The sequence below is a fragment of the Pyrgilauda ruficollis genome, unplaced genomic scaffold (genome assembly GCF_017590135.1).
Source record: "Pyrgilauda ruficollis isolate IOZ18807 unplaced genomic scaffold, ASM1759013v1 scaffold25, whole genome shotgun sequence".
In the NCBI taxonomy this organism is placed as follows: Eukaryota; Metazoa; Chordata; class Aves; order Passeriformes; family Passeridae; genus Pyrgilauda; species Pyrgilauda ruficollis.
The window spans coordinates 9,000,648-9,028,293 of NW_024523822.1; the positions used below are offsets into that span (position 1 = coordinate 9,000,648).

The window sequence follows — 27,646 nt, forward strand, 5'->3', positions numbered from 1 at the left end:
TACCTCCAGAGTTCCAGTCACAAACAGTCAAAAAGCTCAGGCACCTAAAAGTTCTAAACTAATTAACTAGAGCAATCTTAAAATCAGATATGGGGTATTCAATCTCAACTTCCCTACAATGAACTAAATACCTAAATGTGTATTAAAATTTTCTGTAACAGAAATATACTTTATATTGAATTTCTGTCTAGTACTGCCATTCCTCTTAAAAGGTGTAGGAAGACAGATGACATGAAATCTACACCAAAGGTAGTTGAAAAGTCCATTCATAAAACTTTTATTCCACTTACATCAACTTAATACACATGTTCTGAACAGTTATGCTTGGATTGTTCATGAAAATTTCATAAGACATTAAACAAAGCTAGCCATCATCTCAAGTTATTTCCCTGTTAACTATTTTTACAGCACATGCATGTTAGGCAAGTATCAAAAAAAAATCACAAAAGCAAAAAACCTAAAAAAGTTAAATACATGGGTTTTTGTTTTACTGCTGTGCTCGATATACAGTGTCATTATGAATATCAAGCAATTCATTTTTTACTGCATCTTTACTTGTACATTTGTTCTTAGGTTGCTTAAACCATTTAAATACAAATAAAATGTGTAGCAAAAATAATGAAAGCAACAGCAGGTAACTTTACAAATAATGGAATGTGAACCGTTTCTCTGTCCTTCTCTAGAGAAAGCTGACTGGGTTATCGAACTGTCTTAAGGAACACTTCAGCTGCAATCAAAGATGTACACTTGATTGGAATATTCCACAGATGTCACATGTTCCCCTGACATGCAATATCTATGGGACATCAGTTTATTCACAGCCATGTGTGCTCCACCTTGGATATTCAGACTAACTACACCTGTGGCTGCAACATTGATTATCCCTTTTTTCCATCGTGACAGACCAATATGCAAGCAGTCACCTTTGCCTGACATAGAAAGCTGTTTTAACACTGGCCTTGTGGGAAGCCACAATGTACCAAAAGTACTATGCCAAACATGTAAAACTTGTATAAAAATTTCACAACCCTATATTGGCCACCTCAGATGAAAACAGATAAATTCCCCAAATGTTAACTGGCTCTATTCCCCTAATATTAAACAAAACCACATGGGAAATATAGAAATCCAAATAGAAGTAACATAAACCTGTCAAATCGTAAACAAAAACTATTTGTGGGACAGCATGGATGACAAATGGTCTACTGTTTAAATTTCAGAATGAGGCAGATAGAAGTTGGAAGGCTGGTTAATTCTCCCCTCCTTCTCCTGCTTCGGCTTCATCTCCCTGGGTATCCGATGTCCACAACTGTTGAGGAAAGAAAACAGAGTAACAGGTACATTATTATACATTTATTACTAACAATTAGTAAGTAATTTTTAGAAAGAAGGTCTATGTCTTCATAATAGGAACTTCTAACAGGTCCTACTAAGCACTGTGGAGAAGGAAAAGGCACATAGCAACATGAATCTATTTCTTGGCTATGGCAAGATGGAAATTCAGTTCTAGGCGACCCAACCCTACACTGCATTTAATGAGCAACTTTATGAACAGTCAAAACTCAAGTACCTTACTCACAGGGCTCACTAAAATACGACTAACAAGCAGGCAAGAATCAGACCTACTGAGCAGGTAAGTGAGAATCGGGAACTAACAGCAATTTCTTTCTCCTCCATCAAGTTTTACATGCCTTTCTGAAGGAAAAGCTTCAGTAAAATTATATCTCCACATCCAATGCTACAGCAAATGTTACCTTTTCTTCAGAACAGGCATCTGAAGGTTCTCTCTGTTTTTTTAAACCCCAAAATACTTCATCAAAATCTCTACCCCTTGGCTATGTTCAGTTAATTGTGCTCCCCTTTAGCAACTTTCAGAACACTGAGCTGCCAACTTGGTGAGCAGGGCAAACATGGAAGAAAATCAGGCTAAGCATGCACTATGCATAAAATGTTATTTTCAGCTCCATAGAATCATACTAAGGAACCATATATCAAGATTAAGTACCAGCTAAGGAAACTGAGCATCAGTTCCAGAGCAACAGTCAGTGCCAAGAAATTATTTTGTTAACCAAATATCTCCATGCTGGCTGCTTCCAAACTATCTCCAGCCTAATATGATTTGTCATCTCTCACTTTATGGAGTTAGAGAAGTATTAACCAAATCATTCATGCTCTATAATATAAGGTGGTAAAACATAAAACCAACTAATTCTCTCCACTGACAGTGTTACAGCACTGAAGTCTTACAGAATGCCTTTATTTTTAAAATCCATAATCAGAAACATTTCATGCTTTCAGGAGCAGAAGGTAACAATGACATCTCTACAAGACCAGTAGCCTTGTCCTTGCTCTGAACATAATGCATGGTATCTGCACTTAATCTTCCTTGCTGAAGGCATTAAGCAACAAGTTATTTTACTGAAGATAACAGCACACCAATAGTCTGTTTCTAGACCTGCACCGCAATCTTTAGTACGTTATTGTATTACTACATTCGTCCCAAATTCAGTGCTATTCTTGTAAGGAAAATTAGTAAGAACAATTCTGTCATTTTATCAGAATTCAGAGGTTTCTATCCTAAATCATGACCCCTAGAATACAGTCACAAGAGTAATTTAGGATGGAAAAGACCTTCAAGATCACCAAGTCCAACCATTAACACTGCCAAGTCCACCACGTCCCCAAATACTACATCTACACAAATTAAATTCTTTCAGGGATGGTGACTCAACACTTCCCTGGGCCACCTTCCTTGACAACCCTTTTAGTGATGAAAATTTTCCTCATGTCCAATCTAAAATATGCATTCATTAAGACAAAAGGGCCTGAGTGCTATGAAAGGAGCATTACCAATTTTACCAATTGAGACAATGAGATCAGTTTAACCAATCTACTTGGGGTGGGAGGGAAAAGCTTAGGAAGAAGGACTGCCTTTTATTTAATAAAACAAAATTTCATAGCAGAGCAAAGAAATTATTTAGCAATTCCAGTAAAACAGATTTTGATGATATGTTAAACAGCCCTCTGAACACTTCTCTGCCTTCAGTCCCCACAGAGAATGAACAGACTTCTTCAGCCATACAAGACTCGAGGTAAAACAACCAACAACTGAGGAAAGTGCTACTGCACAGAACTGATCAACATGCTAAATCACTGTCTAAAGCCCACCTACTTCAGACTTCACCACTTGCATAACTAGCAAAACAGACCTTTTTTACACTTATGAAATTCACTGTAGTCTTTGTCAGTCACATACATATCAGAAGTTATTTTCTACCTCAAGAAGTTGTGGATAAACATGGAATCAATGCAATCATACAGATCACACTAAGCATTTATGGCAAGATGCATCACTCATTCAAGAATATGGAATCTTGCATCTGTTTACAGCTTTCTCCCTTGCAATGGAAAGCTCACATCAATTATGAGGCCTACTACCCTAATTCACACGCTATAGTAGCTCAGCCTGACTTTTGTTCTTGTGTGAAACAATTTGCTTTCCAGCTGCTACGACAAGCTTTACATTATTTTTACTGGAAGTCAGCAATTAAAGTCAGCTTCTCTCCTCTGTTTCAAAACTACTCATTCAGAGGGCAGCTCTTGAGCAATCCTACTCAAGGGGACACTACACAGACACTGAGAGCAATGCCAACCCTCTATCTGTCTCCAATACAGAGGTTGAGAAATCACTTCCATTTGTTTTGTAAGCAACAAATGGAACAATAACAAGTAGTTTTTGCAGCAGTGTTGAGTTGCCATTCCCATGGAAAAGGCTCCAAAAGACAAAATAAATGTTAGATGCAAAAGCAGAAAGTATGGCAACTCCAATTTTTCACAACTGCACAATTGTACTTGTAGTTATTTTTAAAGTAGTACAGCTATTTTGCAAAGCTCTCTGATATAAGAAGCAGAAAGTGTTAACAAGGGACTGCATGTGGCAATAAGAAGTGTTTCTTATTTTTTCATTTCTTGCTTACAGCTCTTCCCCCCACAGACCAAGGAGTGAACTAAGCCATCTAATTACACTATTGCATGTTTGCTCACATTTAAGTTTCATTTGCTTTAGATGTTTATCTTTGTCAGTTTTAAAGTTCAAAGTATGATAAAAAGATCCCACACACAAGATGAAGATTTTGATTATTCTGACAACTTACACCACAGCTGTGAGTCCAAGGAGGAAAAAAAAAGTAATTAAGACAGTTATGTTACAACTGCCATGGAAATAGCCTGGCTAGCATCAATTTCCATTTCAGCTTTACCAAAATTAAAGCCAAACAAAAAACCTCTAAACCACAAGTCCTTAAATGGACTTGCTAGCTGCTAGCTTTGTTTCCAGTTTTCATGCAGAATCTCTTCCTTGCAGATACATTAATGCAGAATAAGCTATATGAAATTTGACATAATCTTTAAAGAGGCAAATGCAACAGTATTCTCAAATGCTGCTTAACATTGGGTAGTAGGTTTGATAGTCACAGTTCAGAGTCATCATTTAAACATGCTAGATTCCTTGAATAAAATAACCGGAAAAATGTGGCTAATTTGTCATTTGTCAGAAAATCATGTTAATTAGCATGCAAACAAACAACCCAAAAAAACTAGGCAGGAAAAATATTTAGCTCAGAAGGATGATGTACTATAGACTTGTTTCTGAGTGACAGACACAGCTCCATGGCCAGGAACAAAAAGGACACCTTGACCTGCCAGAAGACCAATCCTGTAATCTATTTGCAAACTTTGATGATACTCACTGTCAAGTTGTCTCTCAGTAACTGCATTATTAGCGTGCTGTCTTTGTATGACTCTTCACTTAATGTATCAAGTTCAGCAATTGCTTCATCAAAAGCCTAGTGTTATAAAAACAAACAACTCCATTAGCCATGTGACAAAAGGTTATGCAAATAATTTAAACGGAATTTCCCTCTCTTTGACTTACCGTTTTCGCAAGGGAACAGGCTTTCTCCGGGGAATTGAGAATCTCGTAATAGAACACAGAGAAGTTCAGAGCCAGGCCTAATCTGATGGGATGTGTTGGTTGCATCTCCTTTTTACTGATTTCAAAAGCTTCTTGATATGCCTGTTGTGATTGCTCCACTATCCCTTTGGGGAAAAAACAAACACAAACAAAACCCACAAAAAGTAAGTCATTCACACACTGTATGCAGACATACAATCAGGACTGTGTGAACGCCTGTGAATGAGCACTTTACTTAACAAGTCACTGTTTAATGAAGATTTTATTAAATTGCATTTTCAAATTATTAAAAAGGAGGGAAGTTGTTACTGACCAAATCACATCTTTGAATCTCTTCCCAACACCCTGTGACTACTTGTATTTACAAATGTTTGCAGCAGTTCTGTAGCACTGAAGATAAAACCCACCATCTACTTGATACAGTACCACAATTTCAATGTCTTTAAACACTGCAGTGCATTAGAGAGCCACATTTTAGTCACAGGAAACATTGATGACCTTTGCCTGTCATGATGAATCCTTACAGTAACAGTCATCTGTGAGTCTCCATTCAAACTGCTCGGCAAAGATATTGTGGCATATCTCAAATCAAATTAAATATATATTTTTAAAGGCTTCCAACATAGTTCTATTTCCAGTGCAGATACGGAAAGCATTTTTTACCTAACTTAGAAGTTCTAGTACCTATAAACTTTGAAGGGAGAAAAATTAATACTTTGTCTCCTTTATTTTAGAGATTGTCACTCTTAATTGGTTCAGTTGTACAAGTTATTAACACTTGGCAAAAACCAGTAACTACAATGTGTATATGAGATTGAAGAGCTTAACAGCTTCCCTTCTCACAGAAGGCACCTGAACTTAGAGCAGGTTCTGCCTGCACAAGTCAGAGATCACGGCCAACACAGCCCACAAGCTGCAGGGGCCAGGGAGGCACTGCATGCTGAGCACAAAGGGGCGCTTGTTCCTCAGCTCTCCACCAGCAGCTGAGAAAAAGGTGGGCAGAAAGTCATCCAATTCAGATGCAAAAAGGATTCCAACCCTAACATTTCTGGATCAAACCAGAAACGCGTCCAGCATGATGTCTGCAAGAGTGCAGTCACATGTGTTCAAAAACAAAGAAAGGAATTTTAAGGTAAAGACTCAAAAATACAGCAGGATTTAAGTAAGGAGTTTTCAGACTCCAAGTCTGAAAACAACTGAATACCAATACTCAGGATGTCTATGCAATCACCATTTGTTCACCTTTAGATAGTCAAAAAATTAAAGCATCATATTGTTCTCTTCCACATGGAAGAGCGAGGACACACACTGCACAGTTCAACAGTGCTCTCTCTGCACTCATCACTAATAACTGAATGCTTCAGACCTGACAGCTGCCTTAATGTCTTGAAAATGACCAGAAGTTAGTACATCACAGTTGAGAAGAACTAGGTTTACTGCAAGTTAAATTTAGAAATAGTGAGAAATGTTTAGCTCCTCTCATAATGGAAAAGCCTTAGAAAATGGTGCTGTTTATGAAAGGCAAAACAAGCAGAATGAAAAACAAGTAACTTCAGGGAATGAAGCTGAGAGTTTATTTTCTAGTGTTTTTTCTTTAACATAATTTCAAAGTGTATTTTTTTCTCCCTATCTGAGAAAACAGTTGCCTTTTGAGCAACAATTCAGAGCACTTAGTGCATACTTTGATGTATTCTGGTAATTTTTACATCAGTCATGCAGTATAAAAAAGTTTTTAACCTTGGATTCTTTAGGAAGTGCAGCTCCAAAGTTAAAAGGATAAAACAGAGTGAGGTACCTGCTTGACATTCCTGTCTGCTAGACTGCCATAAGGAAGCCCTATCCGATAAAATAAACAATGTCCTTTATGAAGATAAAAATCTAATTCCTAGAGTTGGGAGCTTTATATTGTAGCTGTATTTACTGCAAATGGCTGGAAGAATAGTGTCCAACTCAACAGCCATTCTTTCCTACACAGCTTTTATCAACTGCTTTTCTTCAAGGTCACAGACAACATACAGGAAAAACATGTGACATGAAACACTGGAGGAAGGGGATGAATTGAAAAAATGGAAACCCACCAAAAACTACTCAGCCAGGAGACTGAGTTAAATAAAAAAAAGCTTTAAAAGCACTTTAAACAAAGATTTTCACAGTCTAATTTTTAGAGCCTGTTACTTAATCCTCAACAGAAAAAGAAACTTTGGGACTCAAAATATTGTACCTTCTATGCATGCGACCAGAGATCACTAAAATTACCAAAGGAAAACACGGTAACTCTCTATAACAGATCTAAAGTACAGGTAGCACATACAATTCTGCAGCCACCAAGACTGGCTCAGTTTGCATGCAGTAAACATCAGAAATCAAATCCAGCCTTATGAGTCTTAGGATCTTTGTGTAACTCTCTGTTATCCAGCATGCTGGGAAAACTGGGCTTCACTGTGTGATGTGGATGGAACACATGCCAGTAAAGCAGACACATCTATCCCCTTGAAATTATTCCATGTCTGTTTCACATCTATGCCAAGCTCAATCTAGTCTCTGAGGTCCCACAGCCATGGTTCTGTGCCACACTGGGGGTTTAGCCAGGGGCTGCAGGTGCTGCCGAGGGCAGAGCGGGCTCGCGCAGCTCAGCGCCCCACACCCCTGCGGGGTGCCGCATCCCCAATCCCTGCAGGCTCAGGGCAGCCCAAGGAGTCTGACACACCAGGCTGGCTCTGTGCTGGTGTGCTGCTCCTCAGGGCACACTGCCAGCAGCCCTGAAGTGGCTCCAGGAAACAGCCTGGCACTGTTTGCAGCGAGCTGGATCTTGCTAATGCATTGCTCTGAACTGAAGGGGACTCTGCACGGAGGCGGAAATGCTGTTAGGGTGGCTCCCACCACAGCACGTAAGGAACTCAAAATGCTGAGTATCTAATATTAACTTTACAAACTAAAATTAGGTGAGGGCAACTTACCTGCAATTGTGACAAGCTGCTTACATGCAAATATAAGAAATTTGAGGAAATTGAAGACATTTGGACATTAAACTAGCATGGTTACAGAAGAAACTTTCCTAACAGAAATTTTATTAAACCTTTTCTCCTCCAGGTTGTTGTTTCTAGTATCTTTGCTCACTGAACCTATGTGAAGTGTGCAAACTTCACATGTGAAGTGAACTGCACACTTCTTATATTCTGTAGAAATGCAGGAGGAATTGCAAGAATAAGTCTAAGGGGTAAAACCCCTAAGATTCAGCCAGACAGAAATGCATAAACCAGTATCTCCGTGGTAAACTAGACACATGTGTGAGGAAATTGGAGACAATTTCAAGATTTTGAGACTCACTGTCTGTTTTGTGCCTCCATGAGCATTTATGTGGACATTTCTGTAACTCATTTGAAAGCCAACAATCTATGATTTTCCTTCAGAAAACAGGAAGCCTATTACTAAAGAAATTTACATGCAAATCAGAATTACTCTATAATTAGTGTTGTGTCACTACCCCACCAAAAGCAATCTAACTGGACAATATTTATCCACAAGCTGACATACAATACCTTTCTTGTCATCTCCAGCAGCAACCTCAGCCAAGTAACGGTAGTAGTCTCCTTTCATTTTCAAATAGAAAACTTTGCTTTCTGCTTGCGAAGCATTAGGGATCAAGAACTTTTCCAACAGAGACTAAAAGGGAAACAAAGAACACAGTGTTTTGAACATATGCTGAACCAACAATTCAATTATATTTCAATTTATTTCAAAGTCAAGACAGCTTCACTTCTTGCTTATTTTCTTCACATCCTACATAACACAGTCAGCTAGAGAACGTGTTCTGGATTCCAATTCTAGATATAAAAGGAATGCTGCATTGTGTGCCTTGATGGGGAGAAGGAGGCTGTGTCAATTTAACAGATGAGTTTTATATGACTGAATGATGGCTTTCTATACATCACTATACAGAACTCTGGCAGAAATAAGGTAGTCCAAAGACTTTGGGCAGAGGGTATACCATGAAAGAAAGCTTGCATCCACAAAATACAGTAAAAGGATTTGATATCATCAGTCACCAAATCAGATACCTAATTATTTTACATACACAATAAATAAGGCAATAAATAAGCTTCCTTAGCCCAGCTCCCATTAACTTTAATGCTCTAGTGGCATTCCCAGCAAAAAACCACAAGGTGAACCTGTATTCTTGCATTTCTAGACAGCTAACAATCTGACATTCAGCTCTGTAGCACCTCTACCTGACTTTATGTGCTGTCCTAACAGGTATTTCCTTTATCTTCCAAAGCAAAGGTAGCTCTCTGGAGTCACTCCACCGCATCCTCCCCATGGGCTGACATTTAAGATCAGGTTTTTCTAGATTATTCTAACTGCTTGTTAACATAGCAAGTTAACATAGCTGAGGCAGTCATGTAATTTAGCAAGAATTCTATTATGATGAAAAAAAAAAAAGGAAAAAAAATCACTAGCTCCAACACATTCAATCAAATTAAGGTACAAGCTTGTCAAACTTTGTGATACTGAGTGCTTGAAGTCAGACTCTAAAAAGAAAAGCCAGTTATTTAAAAGTCAAAAAAGGTACAGCATGCCTGAATAGTCAGAATTCAATCAGAAGCTTGGTGAAGGCTATGCAGAAAATAATTTTTTAGAAGAGGTTTTAGTACAGATTTTTGGCCATATTTTTCCCATATAAATTAATTACTGACATTGCAGTTTTGCTTCACTTTTTTGGCTTTTACTTCCAAGGATACCAAAAAAACACAAAAACGAATTTAGTTCCAACTTACAGAAATGATTGCTGCTTTACAGCACTTTCCTCTCAAGGCCACCCAGCAGGTTAATGTAAATTAATGTCTTACAGGACATACTCCTGGGACAGGCTACAACTACTGCACTGTGACATGGACACCTGTGGTACCTGCTCTGCCTAGCAGGCCAACTATTAAGCTACACAAAACTGCAATTCACAGAAAGAGCAAGAAGAGCAAGTCTGGTCTTGGTTTTCGTTTTGGTTGCTTTTTTCTTTAAGCAAAGTACTGCTAATTCATTTATATGAATAATGAATATTTATTGGTAGACTCAAACTTGCATGAAATTCCTCAAAATGAAGTGACCCATCACAGCATCTCTTTCATTTCTATTGCAGCAGACAGATAATAAAAAAATCAGGCTGATAGACACGGAAGTCAGACAAGGTTCAGCCATGCCTATGTTACAATGAGATAAAAACCTGGAAGAGGACTTTCTTTAGTGGCTTCAACATAGTGGATTTATTTGTTTATCTTTAATATTAGCCTTTCCAGTACTGTGGGGCTTGGTATATAACTTCATTTTATAACCACACAGGGAGACACTGAAAAATCCTGCATGTCCTCACTTCCCATCCAAATGACAGCAGAGACAATTCTCTGGCAACAGAAGGAACTCAACAGTATTTTTCTGGAGACAGTCAAAAGGGCTGCTGAACTGCCTCATGCCAAAGGCACCGTTCTGAGGGCATCCTACCACACCAGGAGAAGGGTCCAGAGCCAGCTCTGTCCCAGTGAGGTTGGGATGTAGCAGGAGGCCAGCAAGATTACTGGTCACACACCTCAGTTCTCTGTGACTCCTTACACACCCTGTCCTCACCACTAGAGAGCTTCAAGGCTTGCAGCTACAACATTTTCCTGAGTGCCAAGGACCTCCAGTGTCAACTGAAGGTTGCCAGCTACTGAGAACAAGGCTCCTTATCAGTTTTTCTCTGTGAGACTTCAATTAAGCCAGGTGTGTCAGTTTGCACTGATGCTTCTGGCAGTGTGGGGAGTTGCCCTTCTTCTGCATCCCCCGTTCATTGGCCAGACCAAAACAGATTTAGTGATTCCAGACACAGAAATTGTTCTTCATCCCTACAGTAGGTCATTTGATTAAAACATACAGCTCTACTCATTCACACAGCAGCAACCAAGCTCCAAGATTGAAACTTTACTTAGATCACAAATGAAGTGAAGTTGTTTGCAAACTGAATGGGTGAATTGCACCAGGAGACAGATAGGAGGAAAGACTACTAATTATCTTTTTAAACAGACCAGCACCAGCAGGGCAAAAGGAGTTTGAACACTGTAAATCTTGTACTGCAAGAAGTTCGAAAGCCATGTTGAATTTCAAAGACTCATGAACTGAGAAAATCCCTTTGAACAGCTATTCACAGAATACAGCCAATGCAGAGACTCCAACTCAAACTGCACTAGGAGCTTACTCATATTTGGATGAAAGAGTCTATTCTATACAAACAACACGTAGGACTGGTGTGCCACGTATCTCTGAAAGAATTTTATTTATGCCAAATACTTCATAAACAGCAACAATAAAATCTGCAAGATGAATATTTAAAGGTAGCATGTGAAATGATTGAAAGGAGATTCCTACCCTATTATTTATTTATACTTATAAATTCAGTTTCTTCTGTTTGTATTAGTCCATTTATTTCACTATCTATTTTCTTTTACTGGCAGAAGTAGTCACAGACCACTCCTTTAAAGTTATCCTAGAGAGTGACTGTGAAAGCATAACCTGCCTGGACATGGTATGGCTACAGAAAGCGAGACAGGTAAGACCAGTGAAACTACTAACCTTTTAAAGTTCAATTACAGAAGACAGCAGAATCAAAAGCACAACAAATCTAACAATTTGTTATCTGCCAACACATCAGTTTATGGGGAATACTGTTTATCTTGTGCATTTCTCTAACAGCTTTAATTGCAAAGCATTCTGGAGGATATAATTTTTTCCACAAGGAAGAATACATCTTGATATTTAAGTTCTATTGATAGGTTGTTTGTGCATAGCTTAAATAGTACCAGCAATGTCCACCTTCTCTCTCCTTTACCAGTTGATAGGGCAGTGTTTATAGTACAGAGCTGATCACCACACAAGTGGGAGCAGCTAGTCCAAGACTGGATCAGTTAGGTGATGTGTATTTACTAAGCTGATGTGATCTGCATCATGCAATGCATACAGCACCATGACAACTACAGTCCATACAGCCCATGTCTATTATTACATTTTATGTAGTTAAGGTCTCATGCTTGTTCATTATGTTCCTGCTACCATGTGAAACTCCCAACCAGCTTGGATATATCCTAACACATGGGCAGTTAATTACAGCATCTTCATCAGCATCTGGTAGGAACCGTTTTCTGAACAAAACTGAACAGTCAGTCCCTGCCTCTGAAACCCCTCAAGGACACAGCAGTAATTGTCAGAGCTTTTAATTTGACAGCAAGAATCTAACTGCTGTGAAATCATACCATTGCAGTCAACTAGGCAGATGCAGCAGCATTTTAGAGCACTTTTCAGCCCAAACCTGTAACACCTTGCACAAGTGCTTCTAGCACTTTCTGCAAATCTTTTCAGAAAGATTTAATGGGAATTACTTTTTTTAAAAAAGGATGTACTAAATCTGAATATCAACTCTTACTAATATGCTGGCTGTTCAAAGATCAGACTTCAACACTTCACACCTGCAATTCTGGTTATGACTAAGCCAACAGTTTTCTGCCTCTCTGGACTGGCCAATACACATGCTCAAACACAGGAGATGTCAGCTGTGCTCACACACACCATTGGTAGGATTTGGTACATTCCCTCACTCTAAGCAAGTACTAGAGAAAAGTCTTTGTCTCCAAAGACATATCAGAAGTTGTCTGCACACAACTTGAATTATCCTAATGGTGAACTTCAATCCTGGCTTATTTTAAAACACTAAACTGGAGAGAGATTGACTTCCTTCATTCTTACACATATTCTACTGCCTGAACAGCAGACAGTCAACAGGTGTCAACATGAAGCACATCACATTTTGAGCTACTTTGATGAAAGGCTTTTCATCAAGGCTCCCGTAGTTTTGCAAGATCAAGTCAGAAAGGTTAAGAGTTATCAGACTTAGGAATGTGAAAAAAGCCTAATGAGTAGTTACCAATAAACCCCAACAGCCAACCTTCTCCTAAAATTCTGCCTGCTTCTTACTGCAAGTGGACATGCTTCAGTTGTCCAGCTGTGGCGAGGCTGCACTTGAAGACAGGAATCCAACACAAAGACTTGAAGAGTCCTTTCCTGACACTTGAAGCCTAAAACCACTCTTGTTTTAAAAGCATTTGCATCTTTGGCAAATGACGTCTGTGGGCCAGAAATCTATTTCCAAATCCATCATAAGAGCATTAAATTAATTTTATTTTAATGCTCAGTTTTGCCTTGTTGCTTCTAGTTCAGTGCTTACTTCCCTTTATCAAAGGCTTGGTCTCAGTACATGTTATTGCCTAGAAACTTTAGATAATTATTAATGCACTAGAGATGATTGCATCAACAGCTCGATTTTCTATTTATATATTTCCCTCCACACAAGCAGGAAAGTAAGAACAGTCATCAGATTCTAGGAAAATGTAGTAGCAATTAGTGGATAATACACAGTTAAAGTACTGGGAACAAGAAGCCTTACTTTTAAATATGGAAAAATTAATTATTAAGATATCTAATTGAATAAAAACATTAGAACTATAGGAGAAATAAAAAGATATTATTCTTGCACAAAAGAACCAAGGTGCAGAATGCGAAAACTCGAAAGAAAATATACTGATAAACTTTAGGTACTTTAAATACTATCAGTTCTTCTCTGAAATAGCCTGGCTTTTTGTTTAATAAATAAGCAGCCTTTTTGTTTTCATGCAGTATCTAAAGACACCTAACAATAGTTATGATATTTTTTCTAATTTTGAGAATAAGTTACACAAGAGTACTAGCTGAACTTAACTCACTTGCCACCCACCCATGGTATATGACATAGGGATGAAGATGACATGGAAGAACTCTTGTTTTTTAAATTCATGAGAGAAACGCTATCTTTTTTAAGCTCAGCTTGACACTAATTTAATATTTAATGACAACAGCCTGGTATTTTCACTATGTAAGTAGCATCCTTCTCCAAGATGTTGTAACGACACAAGAGGAATCATACTGGCTGACAGGACTCCTCTGTCTGCTAACCTCACTGCAACACTGCCCAAAAGAGGATGCCACTAGAAAAACCACATGAACAAAGCAAGGAAGTCTCATGCTTCTCTTAACCTCCATCAATGCCCCGGGACTTCCTGAGCCAGATGTGGTTTCTCTGGAGGTAATAACCTTTAAAAGGCTTCTTGTCCACATTCCACACATTGTTCAAACTCCCGTTACAACAAAACAACCTTAATACCCACAATGCACCAGAGAAGAAGCTGCAGATACCTGTGTACCTGTATATGAGGGTTAGTTTTGTCTTTAAACTACTTTTTAGTTTCATTTAAAAAGAAAGAAAAGACTCCTATCAATTCCCATTAGAAGCTAGCAAATGATTTTCCATTACTTTTCCACATGAGGATTAAGAAAGCTACGAGCTATAAAACACATGCAATCAGCTGCACTGCACAGACCGGCACACACACTACAGAGGGTTTAATTAAACCATTTGTGGCCAGTCATTTTATTTACACACATCCACCTAAACTGTTGGAGAAAGAGACAAGTACTTGCATTTTTAAGAGGTATATTTTTAGACAATCCCTTCCCAAACCCTGTTTTGACCCAGGCTTACTATGCTGCTCCTGATTACAGCTCTGCCCAGAGTTTGGGATTAAGGGCTCTGCTGCCTCGTGGGTGACCTCCATCCCTCTTGTGAAAACCAAAAGGACTGTTCTCAGCCTTCTACTCCAGCCAAAAGTGAAGCTACAGTTTAAAGTCACCTATAGAATTCTCTCTACTAGTTTGCTCATGAGAACAGGAATACAAGAAAAGCTGTCAATATTAGTGGCTGCTGAGGCGCTGGAGATGTCTGCTGAAACATCTGCTGAAGAAGGAACCCAGCCTGCTGCCTCTTCTCAATACCAGTTATTCCTTCTTCCCATCAAATTGGCTGCCCACAGAAAAAGCAGCAGAAGTTTGAGAAAAGTGACAAGGCTGGCTGGAAGCAATAAAGCGAGAAGCAGGACCCTCAGCAGGGGAGGAATTGGGACAATGGATCTTAAAGGGGAAGGGAAGAATTTGACCGTGGAGTAATTTGCAGTGTTTATGCAACAGGGTGAGATGTGAAATTGCTAAGAGCAGAAGAAAGGTACACTTGATTAGCAGTTTTGCTGTAGTCAATCTGGTGAAGATCTAGAAAGGAAACGAGCAGAGGAAATGAAGTCTGAATAGCAAGATGGTAACTGAAAAAAAGATCTAAAAGGACTAATGGACAGAAGAAAATCCCATATAACAGAAACAATGGCAAGCAATTTTAGTTTATACATAAAAGTACTATTAAACCAGTCTAAATGTGCTCCCTTAGAAAAGAGAACAAAAGCAGCATCACTGTGGGCAGGTGAAGGAAACATAGAAGAAGCAGAACACCCTGAAAAATCATCTTCACGCTGAGACGTATGCTGGGGGAGAGACACAAGTCACTTAGAAGTAGGTGTAAGCACAAAAACGCATACAGGGTACTTGGCATGGACACACCACTGGTTAGCAAAACAAGAAACAGACAGCACCTGAGGCAATGAGGAACAGCATCTCAGTTCACACTGTGACAGCCATACACATAGCGCCCTTTGCAGATCTGCCTTCCTCAACTTAGACTACCATGTCCTTTACTAGTTAGTTCCTTCTACTGTTTTGCTTTCCAATTAGTATTTATGGCAAGGGAGGCAAGTGTGGCTCATATCAGGATACACTCTTGAGATAATTCATAAGCCTCCTCAGGTGTTTCCTGCCAATCACTATTGCTTTCTAACAAAGCATGCACCGAACAAACATGATAGTGAGGGAACCAAATTCTGAAGCACAGGCATAAATACCTCCCCAATTTAGTAACCCAATCTGAGGAAACCCATGTGAAAGGCAGCAGCTGTAAAGACACTTAATAGAAAAACATCAGGATTAAAGTCTTAATATTTCTGAGGCATCACTACAGATCTTAATAAAATTTCCACCGAGGATCAAAAGTCAATATGTAATTTTTACCTGGGCCTTTTTTTCTCAGCATCACCTCTTTAAACTGCTTCTTGAATACTGGGACTTGCATCAAAATCAAATTGTGCCACATGCATCAATCATTAGTCTTTTCACAACGTCCTCTGTGAAACTTGAGATAATAAAAAACTGAAACGAACTGAGCTGGGTGAGAATTTCTGTCCAGGATGTAGGTCTCAGCTACAGCTATTGCAGCTGTACTCCAAACCAGAACATGTCTTAAGATTCTACAGTTTTGGTCTCTAAACAAATACTAATAAAACTCCCCATAAATATGATGCAACACTTTTTATCCTTGCTCAGAAATAGAAGCAGGAGCTTCTATCTTTTAGCAGCTTGCACTCTGAGCAGATTTCAAACCTCCTGAAGCAGAATATGGATTGACTAGGGGCTCACTACAGCACACAGTGTTAATAAAAACATCTTATTGGGAGAAATGCCACTTTAGCAACGTAAACCTAATCTGCACTAGGAGAAAAAGACCAGCTGAAAGATCAGATTACTTTTGTTGAATCTTTTGTAACAATCACAAACGGTAATATCCAGAAAAAAACCCCACCGCCAACAAAAACCAACTGACAACTTTTCTCAGCCTCATGTGAGCTGCCTTAGAGAATCACAGAATCAAGGAGGTTGGAAAAGACCTCTGAGATCAATGAGTCCAACATACTATAACTGATAAAAAAATTTAAGAATTTACTGTTGGTCTCAACAGAACATGACTTCTTACTACTTCCCTTTGAAGAGGCATTGCCAATCTTCTGTCAGATTTCAAGAAAAATAATCCACTGCACAAGAGTTAAGATTCAGTAAAACAAAAAATGAGTTTAAGAAATAATTACAATCTTAATTCTCTTCAATGAACTTTAATAGCACAAACTTTCTCAAGCTATTAAAAAATGGTAGTCAACTACTGCCTGAATGGACAACCAGCTTCAGAGGCAGGAGCTGCTGTCTGCCCACAGCAAAATACAAGTAAAGCATTTGAGAACCTGTTTCAGAAACGCACTTCTGTCACGTGCACGGTAACGAGACAGAAGTTTCCAGATAAAACCAGAGATAGTGCAGAATTTGTTCGTACAGATGTGTAGAGATAACGCACTAACTCTGCTCATATTCTAAATTTTATGTTTCTATCACTTACAGCTTCCACAGTCACAAGAAGCTGATACATTAGCAACGCAATGTTTCTGCTTAGATTTCCAAGCAACCAAACACGAAACAAATACATTTAGCAGCTCCAGAAAACTGCAGGTACATGCAATGAAGTTCTTCCTTCAACAGCACAAAGAAGATGAAGAGTTATCTGTCACAGGTGACTAAACTATCAACTTTATTTTGCTGTTTAGAACTGAGTATCAGCAGCAGGTACGTAAAGTACTTGAACAATGAAGGCTGCTGTCAAATAAAGCAAGTAGTTACTTCGATGCTTTTGAACAGTATAAGCACTCTGTACCTTTTTACTGTAAATCAAACAAACTATTAAACATTAATGCCAAATGAAATTAGTACAGTGAGCTAGTGGTTATAATAAAGGTTTCTCCTACTTGCAATAAATGCAAGAGGATGCAGATACATGTACATATGTGTATATATATGTGCAAGCAGAGTTAATGTAAGAAGTAGCTGCATTTATGCAGAGCACCTTAGCTGATTTTATGACAAATGGGAGCATTAAACATACGTGTCAACATTATGGATGCCCTTTTTGCTACGATTAGAACAGATTAAAAACAACACAAGTAATCTCATATTTAAACTGATCCATGAATTATGATTTAATTATCAAAGATTCAACAGTTTTGCAACAGTCTAGTCGCTTACAGAAGTAAAGGAAATTACTCTAGCTTAGGTACTGCTTTCACTGCAGGCAAACCAAAAAAAAACCCAACAAAAACCAAACCAACAACCCAAACCAAAATAAAAAACCAACAGCCAAAAAAAACCCCAAAGCTGAAAGGGTGTAGCTACAATCAGGGAAGTGAGTGAAATAATGAGGTTCATAGAAATTGCCTCTGCTTCCTACCTTCAATACCTATGAGCAATGATACCAACCAAACCCTTACTGAAAAAGCCAGACTTGGAGAGTTAAACAAAAGCTTAAATTATAACCACCCTTGTAAGTTAGCAAAACCTGACTACATTTTGCTCTGCAATATATAAAAGTTCATTCACAGGAGCATTTGTGAACCAGAGTACTCACATACCTTCACTTACGTCACTAATACATTATCAATTACTATCTTTTAGTGCAAATTTTAACAACTTGAGATGACATCTTGACTTCTATGTCCAGGTTTGAGCTCCACAACACAAGAAAAACACAGATATATGAAGAGACTATGGGGCTGGAGCACATGAGGTACAAGGCAGGGCTGAAAGAAATGGGTTTCTTCAGCCCAGAGAAGACCAGCAGATCTTACTGCTGTGTACAGCTGCCTGGAGACGATGGAACCAGACTCTTCCTTGAGGTCTACAGTGACATCACAGGAGGCAGCAGACAAGTTGGAACTTGAGAAGCTCTGATTACACGCTAGTATTCTTTCCTTAGCAACATGAACAAATATTAAGACAGGCTGTGGAATCGCCACACTTAATAAAAATTAGACTGACAAGGCCTTGAGCAAAGGGATCGAACTAGATCTGTTCTGAGCAGTTGAACACAATGACCTCTCTTCTAACCTCAATTCTTCTGGGCGCCTAACTCCCAGATTTCAACAAATTAATCACCCGCTTCTGCAACTGACATTTTTGCAAACAGAAGGTTCTACAAATGTCTCCCCTTTTTTTCTGAAAAAAAGACACAGATCTCAAAAACAAAGTGCAACAAAAAATAAAAAATTAAGCAAGCCTGAAGGAATCACAGAACTGAAGGTAGTGATTTTCAGTCAGAACACCGAATTTTCTGTTAGTAGAAGATATCATCATAGCAAGAAGGTTGTATGGTACCGTCAGTCTACAGGTTAGCTGTGCACTTTAACCATCAGGAGGACACACTGAGCATACAGTGGCTGAGTTTTAAAAAGACAATTCACACATGTGCATGTCAAAAACCGTATGGCTTCCTGTAGGAGAGAAGACCAAATTTCCTAACCCTGTCATTAAGAATTATAGAATTATTAAACATTTTATAGAACTTAACATACGTTAACTTATTAGATGTTTGCAGGCAACTAGGAAATAGTTCCACAGTAATTTGAGAATGATTGCAATAGGCATTAATTCTGTGGTATGCTCTTTAAAAAGCCATTTAGATGCATTCGGAATGGAATTACACTCCCTTCCCCCAGTGAACTGCAGCCCCATGACAGGTTACTAAGCATTCTACTCTCCCTCTCAAACAATACACATAAAAAAGAAATGTAAACCTAAAGTCACCAATCTGAGATATAAGTGAACCTTCTGCTCTCACAATTACCACTTCTAAAAAATGAAGCATCCATAACAAGTGCAAAGAAATCTCAAGTATGTACACAAGGAGTACATTTTTATGCTTCTGAGGGTGAAATTTGGAAGAAATAATGTAGTGAAGAAAGCAAACAATTCTTCTTACTGGAAGGTCCTAAACAACACCATTAACCTGCTGCTTTTCTGGCAGGAAAGGAGTGGGGGAAAAGCGCTGAGTAGCACCAATGTGTAACAGTAACTCCAGAAAGCTGAAGGGCAGCCAAGGTTTGCAGAAGTTCTCCAGACCTTAACAACTGAAAGAGCAAAGAAATGGTGAAAGGGTGCTTGGGCACTACCAGAGGAGACTTACTTAGGGCATTTCTGCCGTGGAACTTGGAGGGGGAAGCAACATCACCCACAAGACGGGCATCGGGCAACGACGTGGGAAGTGTCACATGCTGTGCACTTGGAGGACATGCAGGGACTGCTGCAGTATGTGCCAGCCCAGAGAAGAGTGCAACTGTCTGGAATTATATCCATACTAATGTGAAGATAGCCAGTCATGTTTTCAATTATTAGTTTACATTTAGCTCATGTAAGAGACTTCCGAAAGCTACCAGAGCTCCTGAGAACTTTTAACTACAAGCAGTGCAGGGTGTTAGCTATTCAAAGACATCTCCACTCTCCTCTGTACTACAGAATCCTTGTTAGCTGAAAAATTCAGCTTACTGCAGATTTAATTTGAATCACTTCAGTTACAACTCACTTCTCTGCTAACAGCAGTTTAAAGAAAATCCACACCTGTTATATTAATAACGATTTTTATTATGGAAATGACAAATGAAAGATGACTATATATCATTATACTGGTACTTTAGACAGACCGTCCTTTCTACTATAAAAACTGAAACAGAATGTGAAGCACACACTTAGCTAACATGAGGAGAAGTATTTAACTAAAAGCCTAATTTCCTGTATCAACTGGAAATTTTCTATAATACTCAAAGCACTTTTCAGATGCTCAAGTATGGCAATGTACTTCCCTACACAGAGCATCACACACTATATTATTATTGAAGAATTTGGAAATACAGCCTTCTTTGCCACAGTGCAAGGAACTTGTACTACACTCAATGTAGCACAATTATTTGATGTTTACCAGCACTACCAGACCAACTCCAAACAAGAGCTGGTTATATTACACTTTAATATATTTAAATGCATATCTGACAGAACTGGTGCTGGAACAAGATATTTAAGGTGTCTTTTTGTACAGTAGCACTCTGAGGCTGCAGGAAACAAGAGGATGATTTCAACTCTTTTGCAGAGTTGTACAGGTGCTCCATGGCAGGTTGAACAAAAAAGATTCAGGAAGCGGCAAGGATGCAGAGGCTGTCTTTTCCTGTTGCAAGGTCAGCGTAAAGGAGAAAAATAAATATTTGGACCTGACATATAACTCTTAAAACTTTTATCATTGGGCCCAATAGGAATGAAGCAAGAAAGAAGTTCATCTTTAATTGCTCCTATTCTCTCTGTAAATTAGTAGAAGAGATGGAAACAAAGCCCAGGCAGAGTTTAGTATACTTGGTATCTACAGGATTAGAGGAGCTATTTCTTCCAGTACACTATTATTTCATTCCAATAAATGAGGGAAGAGAGCAGGAAGCTGCAGAGCAGCCAGCTTTGGCCACACTCTTCTAGTCACAAACACATTCTCTAACAGTTGCTTTCCTCCCTTCAACCCTGAAGTTAGGATGGCAGTCGTACTCAGCTGTGATGTAACACCCCTGGGCATTAAACATTACTTAAGACACTAGCAGACAACTGAAGACACAACAACAGCTCAGAGCCACAGCCTCAATAAAAGATACAAGAGTTGCAGAGCTGCTTTTGTACTCTAATTCATAAGGCTCACGATCAAAAGCTTTGAAAGTTTAACATTTCAGGTCTTATTAATTAACGGCATACTTCACACCAATTAAGATGGGGGTAAGCCTCACTTTTCACTTCTATAAACAGTTATAGATTAGCTTATGCTGCATAAAAAATACAGAGATCTTCTGCAAAAAAAAAAACCAAAAAAACCAAAAACTAAACCAAACCCTAGTAAAACATTTGAATGTAGCATTGTACAGACTCTCTGTGTTCATGTTAAACAACTGAATCTTACCACAGTTCTTTTTTTTTCTCTGTTAAAGCAATACAGTCAGCCACATTTCTAGGTATAAATGAACATGCACAGGATACTTCAAGAAAGAAAACAAGAGTATAGTTTTAAATATAAATCTACATCTTCAGTGTAATTGGCAACATCAAAGGTAGCACATGTCATTAGAAAGTACTTTTAAAACCTATCCTTTGAATACAAATGTTTAAATTTTTTTCTTTTTAAATGCAAGTCTAAAAAAGTAGTTTTATTACTGCTAATCACTGCTTAAGGCATTATTTCTTATGGACAATAATTTTTCTTTAATGTATTAAGAAAAATTGGACTGGCAATGTTAAAAATTAGTCAGTCATTAGCTTCTTAAAAATAATAGCATGTTAAAGAACAGTAACTTCTTTGAATTACATATGTCTCATTAACACAAAGAAATTCAAGTCCACTTTGAGATTCAGAAGATTTAACAAGACTCTCCACCCATATTCCTCCCCTCCCAGGCACTCTAGCTGCTGCAGCAAACTCAAAAGCTGGGTTTTGTTTTTAGCACGCACAATAAAAGCTAGTTCCACCTTAACCTGGTTTCCATTATCAGACAAAAAATTAATTGCAAACACTAAATTCTTCTAAGGTTTCTAAGCCCAGATTTAATTAAAATAATTTCTTATAAACCAAAATGTAGCTTACAAAAGAATTTCAGACCCTGAACTGAAAGCATCCACCTCCACCCCAATTTTCCCATTAGTAAAATAATTAAAAAAAGAAATAACAACCAATTAGAAAGCCAGATTTGGATCCTCATTTCCTTGGCTTGAATAGATGAGCCACCACTTTACAACACAAGTACTAGTAAATCAGTTCTTTCCTATGACTAAGTTCAGCATTTCATTTTCAGAGCAGAAGTTAATGAGTTATCCTTACACGAGATAATAAAACATACAAAATTGGGTGTGTTACAATAACCACAGCGGCCAGCCTGAACTGGAAGCCAAGACTCAGTTATCCATGCTGACTCTTACAAAGCCTTGGAGAACCAGTCTTCTAGAAGCTATCACCACCCATATCATTTAGTTATCTCACACATCAAGCAAAATTTATGCTTCTCATTGATCTTAACATTCATATGGTATCAGACCTTCAGGCACTTAGGTATTTAACACTTCCCTCATGTCACATGTCATTCTGTCACCTGCAGGTGATCCTTTGTCACATATGGGATGACAGCCAGCAGCATTCACAGTGCAGTGGACAACTCTATTGCTGACACAACCTCTACCTCACAAGTGGTGTAGGATTGAACTGCTGCTCCTTGTGTTGCTCACTGAAGCACCACAGGCATGTGCAGATGAAAAAACCTGACAATCTGGAATAAGCACTCGGAAGAGGTTTGGATTTCATAAACCAGCCTCCCAGTGAAAATGCAGTGTGGCTTGCTGTACACGTGCACATTTTAACACAACTACAAGTCTCAGAAAATGCCTAACTTGAACACCTTTCGAGTTTGCTACAAAAAAAATTAAGTGGGTATCACAGCATTTCTACTGCCTCTTCCTGCAAGCAATTTTCTGCACGGCTGAGTCATAACTAACATTACATCATCTTACCCAGGGAGGGGCACAATTTCCGTAGAGTAAGAACTACCTCTTACAACCACAGCAGCATATAAAAATTGCAGAAATCAAAGACATCTAGGATATAAATACTGCATTAAGGGGGAAGGGGCACTGGGGGAGGAGAAACCCCCAAATTAAACCTGTATACATTTCAGTCTCAGGGAAATATGTTAACCTTTCATAACTACAACTTTATGTACAGTAATGTTTCTACATGCCTCCAAGTTTATTAGCATTCACAACCATAATTTGTATATAAATAATCAGCACATTAGAGGGAAAGAAAAATTCAGACATTTTTTTAAACCTTATTGTCAGAAATAGCATAGGAGACCACAGCTTTACTGACAGACTAGAAATAGTCCCAGAGGGCCCAGCACCAATTACTCTGCAACTCTAAGTAAAAATGGATCAACAGTTTCATTATTTCTCACCAGCACATCATTGCAGATGTCTCTTAGCTCGGTCTCAATTTTCTCTCTGTATTCTCGAGCCATCTGCTGTTTTTTCTCAGCGCCTTCCGTCTTTTGTTCAATACTTGAGACGACTCTCCAAGATGACCTACGGGCTCCTACAACATTTTTATAGGCAACAGAGAGAAGATTCCTCTCTTCGTTGGACAACTCGGCTCCTTGCTCAGTCACAGATTTCATGCAACTTGCCATGTCATCATATCTTTCAGCCTGCTCAGCCAGTTTGGCCTTCTGCACCAGCTCATTTTTATCCATGCTGATATTTCTAAAGAGGAAAAATAGTGAGGCATTATTCAGACACTGATCAAGGACAAAGGTGTTTTAACTTCATAGGCAGAGCAACGTGTATTCTCTAGTTTGGAACTGTAAGAGGCACAACTGAAATCCAGCACACAGGGCATACTAGCAGCACTGGCTGCTCAAACACATGGACACATGGAGTAGAGAGTTAAAGCACTGATTCCGCATGAAAAACTGTAAACTTTTAGAAGCATGTTATTTTAATAAACACAAACAAAAGCATCCAAAGGTGAACCGAAACCAAATAATTTCTATCTTATGCACAAAAATGATCCTAATTCTTGCCAGCATTCTTTCATAAGACTACATTATCAGTATAGCAAAATTGACAAAGAAAATATCCAGTAGTAAGCTTTCCACAGGAGATGACCAAATAAAGGCTGGACAAAGAATACCAAGCAGCATTCTGAGCCTTAAAAGAATCAGTTACATGCAAAGGTACTTCACACAAACATCTGCAAATCAAATCCCACACAGGATGTTAAAAAGTCATAGTGCAACAAACATCTAAATTGTGAGTTGTACACCTTCCCACAATGCTAACTCCCTTTCCCAAAATGGGAATCCCCATTATGGGACGGTCTGTGTCAGGTATTGCTGGTGTGCCTGGGAGGCTGTGCTTTCACAGACAAAAGAAAATTTTACTACTTAAAAATATGACCTCAACATCAGTATTTCAGATAGCACAACCTGGCAGAAATGCTTCATAATCTGTCCTATCAGCACTTTAAAAAATTAAAAAAAAAAAAAATCAAACTCTGCTAAGCAGAGGTATTGAGAAATTTCTTTTAGCACAGGAAGAAAAAGTACTCCTATTCTTCTGTGCATCCAAACTTGATCATTTGGAGGAACTGGTAATGTGCTCTGGGGATACATTATGCTTTAAAGTTTAACAAGATTATTAAAGCATGAACCAGTTTTGGTCATGAGTGCTTCATCTATTTCTGTGTGTTCCACACAGCCCAACCAAGCATTTTCATTTTTAACCACTTTTGCCATTTTATGCGACAGGAGAAACAAAGGCAGGGCTATATTCCGTGTTTGGGAATAAATTAAGCACATTTTAACATTCCAGGTGACTGCAAGTTTTAATGGCTCCTGGCCCCAACAGGGAGGCACAAACCCGGCGTCTGTTTGCGAACGCCCGTTGAAGAACTTGCGCGCGGCGGGGTTAAGGAGCCATTTTAAAGCAAGCGTTTGGCGGCGGTTATCTACCACTGGGCCTGACCGGGGCAAATGTGGTCACAACGCCGGCCCCGCCGCCATTCCCCGGGGCACCATAGGCTGCCGCGGCAGCATCCCCGGGCGGGCGGGCCGCCCGCCGCCCCCGCGGGCTGGGCGCTGCCGCGGCTCTGGCACGGCGAGCGCGGTGACAGCAGAAAATGGAGCGGCCCGGGGGCGGGCGGAGCGGAGGGCGGGGCGGCGGCCGCCCCGACTCTTCCGCGCCCGGCCAGGGCTCCCGCAGGGCGACCACACCCGGCAGCGCCCGCCGCCCGCGCCCCGGCCCCCGCCCGGTGGGGGCGGCGCTCCCCTCCCTGCGGGCACGGGGTCGCCCTCACCTGCCGCCCCCTCCGCCGCTGCTTCCTTCTTTTTCCCCGGCGGAGAAAGGCCCCCGCTCCGCGCAGCGGCCCCCGCGTCCCGTTCCCTCCCCGCAGAGCCGCGCCGAGGGGAGCAAGGCGCTGTACCCGGCCGCCTCGCTCAGTGCTCCCGAGCTGCCGCGTGCCGGGGGAGCCGTCGCGGGCGGCGGCCCCGTTACCTGTGCGCGACGGGCGAGCGGGCGGGCGCGGGTGCGTCGGTGCGGGCGGGCGGCCGGCGCGGACTGTGCGGCTCTGGCGCTCGCGGCGCTGCAGCCTCGCTCCCTCCCTCCCTCTCCCGGCGCCGCGCACGGGGCGTCTCCGCCAATCACCGCGCCGCTCCGAGCGGGCCGCGCGCCGCCCGTGACGTCAAGCGGCGCCATGGCAACCGGGCGCGAGGGCGCGCGCGAACGTTCCCCCCCTCGCTCCCAGCTCCCACCCCCCCCCGCGGTCACGCCCAGAGCCGGTAGCGGCCCCGCCCGCGCGCGCGCGGCTGCACCCCCCGCCCCCACCCCCGAGGCGAGTGAGGCGGCCCGGGGGCGCCGCGGGTTCGGGGCCGCGTCCCGCCCCCCCAGCACCGGCCCCGGCCCGACGGGGACACCCCGCACCCGCCCGTGGGCGGCGGAGCGGTGCCCGCGCCTGCGGCACGGAGCGGGGGCGGCAGCACCGCCTCCTCGTGCGGCCGTGGGGTGTGCGCGGATGTCACCGCCGCCCCCCGCGCAGCCCGGGCGGGCTCTCCGGGCTTTGTGCCGGCTCTCCAGGCTTTGTACCGCCCAGAGCGCCCAGTCTCGCCAGTAAGCCCCGCCGAGCCCCGTGCGTGGCTGGGTGGCGGAGCCCCCAGGGTGTTGGGGGGACCGGGACTGTCCCGGCACACGCGGTGCTGCGGGAGGGCTCCGCAGGGAGCCGCGCCCCGGAGCCTCATCCTGCACCGGGAGCGCCACACGTGCGGGGGGTTAAAAACGAGAGGTGCGGAAGTGGATGAGAGGCCGGGGATGGCGGCAGGGCCCTGGGACACCCCCCGGGGCTGGCGGGTGGGCGCTCAGCGGCTCGGCAGGCGCAGGACGGCCCCTCTGGAAGCCTCTCCCTTGGAAAGGCAAGCGGGCATTTCGGACAGCACCACCCAAACGTTGATGAGAACATGCTGACAGGAGTAGGAGGAGTATTAATAAACATTGCTGTTGTTGGAAATGCTTTTTCATTTTCTGAAAAGAACGCACCCTCTTTCCTAAAGGTCTTGGAAGTCGGCATTCACTTGTCCCCTTTCTGAACAGCATACCCCAGCCTGAATCCTTGTCTCAAGTATGCAGTGTCCTGACCTCTCCTGCTTTCTCCTGGGCTCTGGGATCGGCACTGCCTCACAGGATTAGAAATAAAATGGAGAATAATAAGATGGAGAAAGCACCTCGATATATTTTTTGAAAAGGGTCAGGTAGGCTAAAGGTTCTCTTCTAGATTCATGTTGTATTTGGCACTGCCGTGGGCCAGGAGCATCTCCAGAGTGGGAGGGGGATTCCCTCCCGGGGGCCTGCTGCAGGCTGCCGTGCCTGCGGGACACCCCGGCAGCTCTCCGCCCGGGGCAGAGCTCACGGGAGCCCTCGGGCTGCCCTCCCGTGCCCGGGGCAGAGCTCACGGGAGCCCTCGGGCTGCGCTCCCGTGCCCGGGGCTGTGTCCCGGCTGTGCGGCCCGAACGGGCGGCAGCGGCTCCCGGAGCGGCTCCCGCCGCATCCCCGGGGCTCGCTCGGCTCCCTGCTCGGAACAACCCCCGCAGGAGGAGCCCTGGCGCAGGACCGGCCTGTATTTATGTCTACAGCCATAAAAATCTGTTGGTGGGGCAGAGTGAGGGAGTAGCGTAGGAAGGGTGAGGTGCTTGCTTCTGGAAGCAGGAGGAAGTTGTGGCTGTATCTGTGCTCTAGAGCGGCCCGGAGCAGGTTGGTTCGGTACCAGAGAGAACAGCATCTCCAGGTTCTCCCGCAGATGCGCTGCCTCCTGCTCTTGCCTGCACGCCTCGCTCTGTCTTTTCCAGGCAGTTCCAGGACAGCTTCCCAGAGTGCCCTTGCTCCCTGCAGGGACAAAGTGGCTGTGGACCTGAGAGTGAGATACAGTGATCAGAACGGGGTCACTTTCATCTTCAAAACACTGATCCTGTATTTTGACTGAAT

The 27,646-nt window shown here is 41.6% G+C and overlaps 1 protein-coding gene across 2 annotated transcripts; it reads right to left on the minus strand.

Annotated features, from left to right (window-relative positions):
* Positions 1-261: 261 nt before the first annotated feature.
* On the minus strand, positions 262-25,857 carry YWHAZ (tyrosine 3-monooxygenase/tryptophan 5-monooxygenase activation protein zeta). Of its 2 annotated transcripts, none has more exons than XM_041470599.1 (6): positions 25,473-25,857; positions 23,575-23,878; positions 8,512-8,635; positions 4,934-5,097; positions 4,749-4,844; positions 262-1,309 (listed from the first exon to the last, which is right to left on the minus strand). In XM_041470599.1, exons 2-6 carry the CDS (start codon positions 23,866-23,868, stop codon positions 1,250-1,252), a joined length of 738 nt encoding a protein of 245 aa, XP_041326533.1. In that variant the 5' UTR covers positions 23,869-23,878; positions 25,473-25,857; the 3' UTR covers positions 262-1,249. The 2 variants fall into 2 exon arrangements, with proteins under 2 accessions (XP_041326533.1, XP_041326534.1); XM_041470600.1 differs by having other exon boundaries at positions 25,670-25,805.
* Between the last annotated feature and the right edge of the window lie 1,789 nt (positions 25,858-27,646).

Excerpts from the sequence above, each read along its gene's own strand:
- YWHAZ (XM_041470599.1), bottom strand. The coding sequence starts at position 23,868 with ATGGATAAAAATGAGCTGGTGCAGAAGGCCAAACTGGCTGAGCAGGCT. Across the intron at positions 8,636-23,574 it reads ACATCTGCAATGATGTGCTG|TCTCTGTTGGAAAAGTTCTT; the intron begins GTGAGAAATAAT and ends TTTCCCTTTTAG. Across the intron at positions 5,098-8,511 it reads TGCTGGAGATGACAAGAAAG|GGATAGTGGAGCAATCACAA; the intron begins GTATTGTATGTC and ends TTTTCCCCAAAG.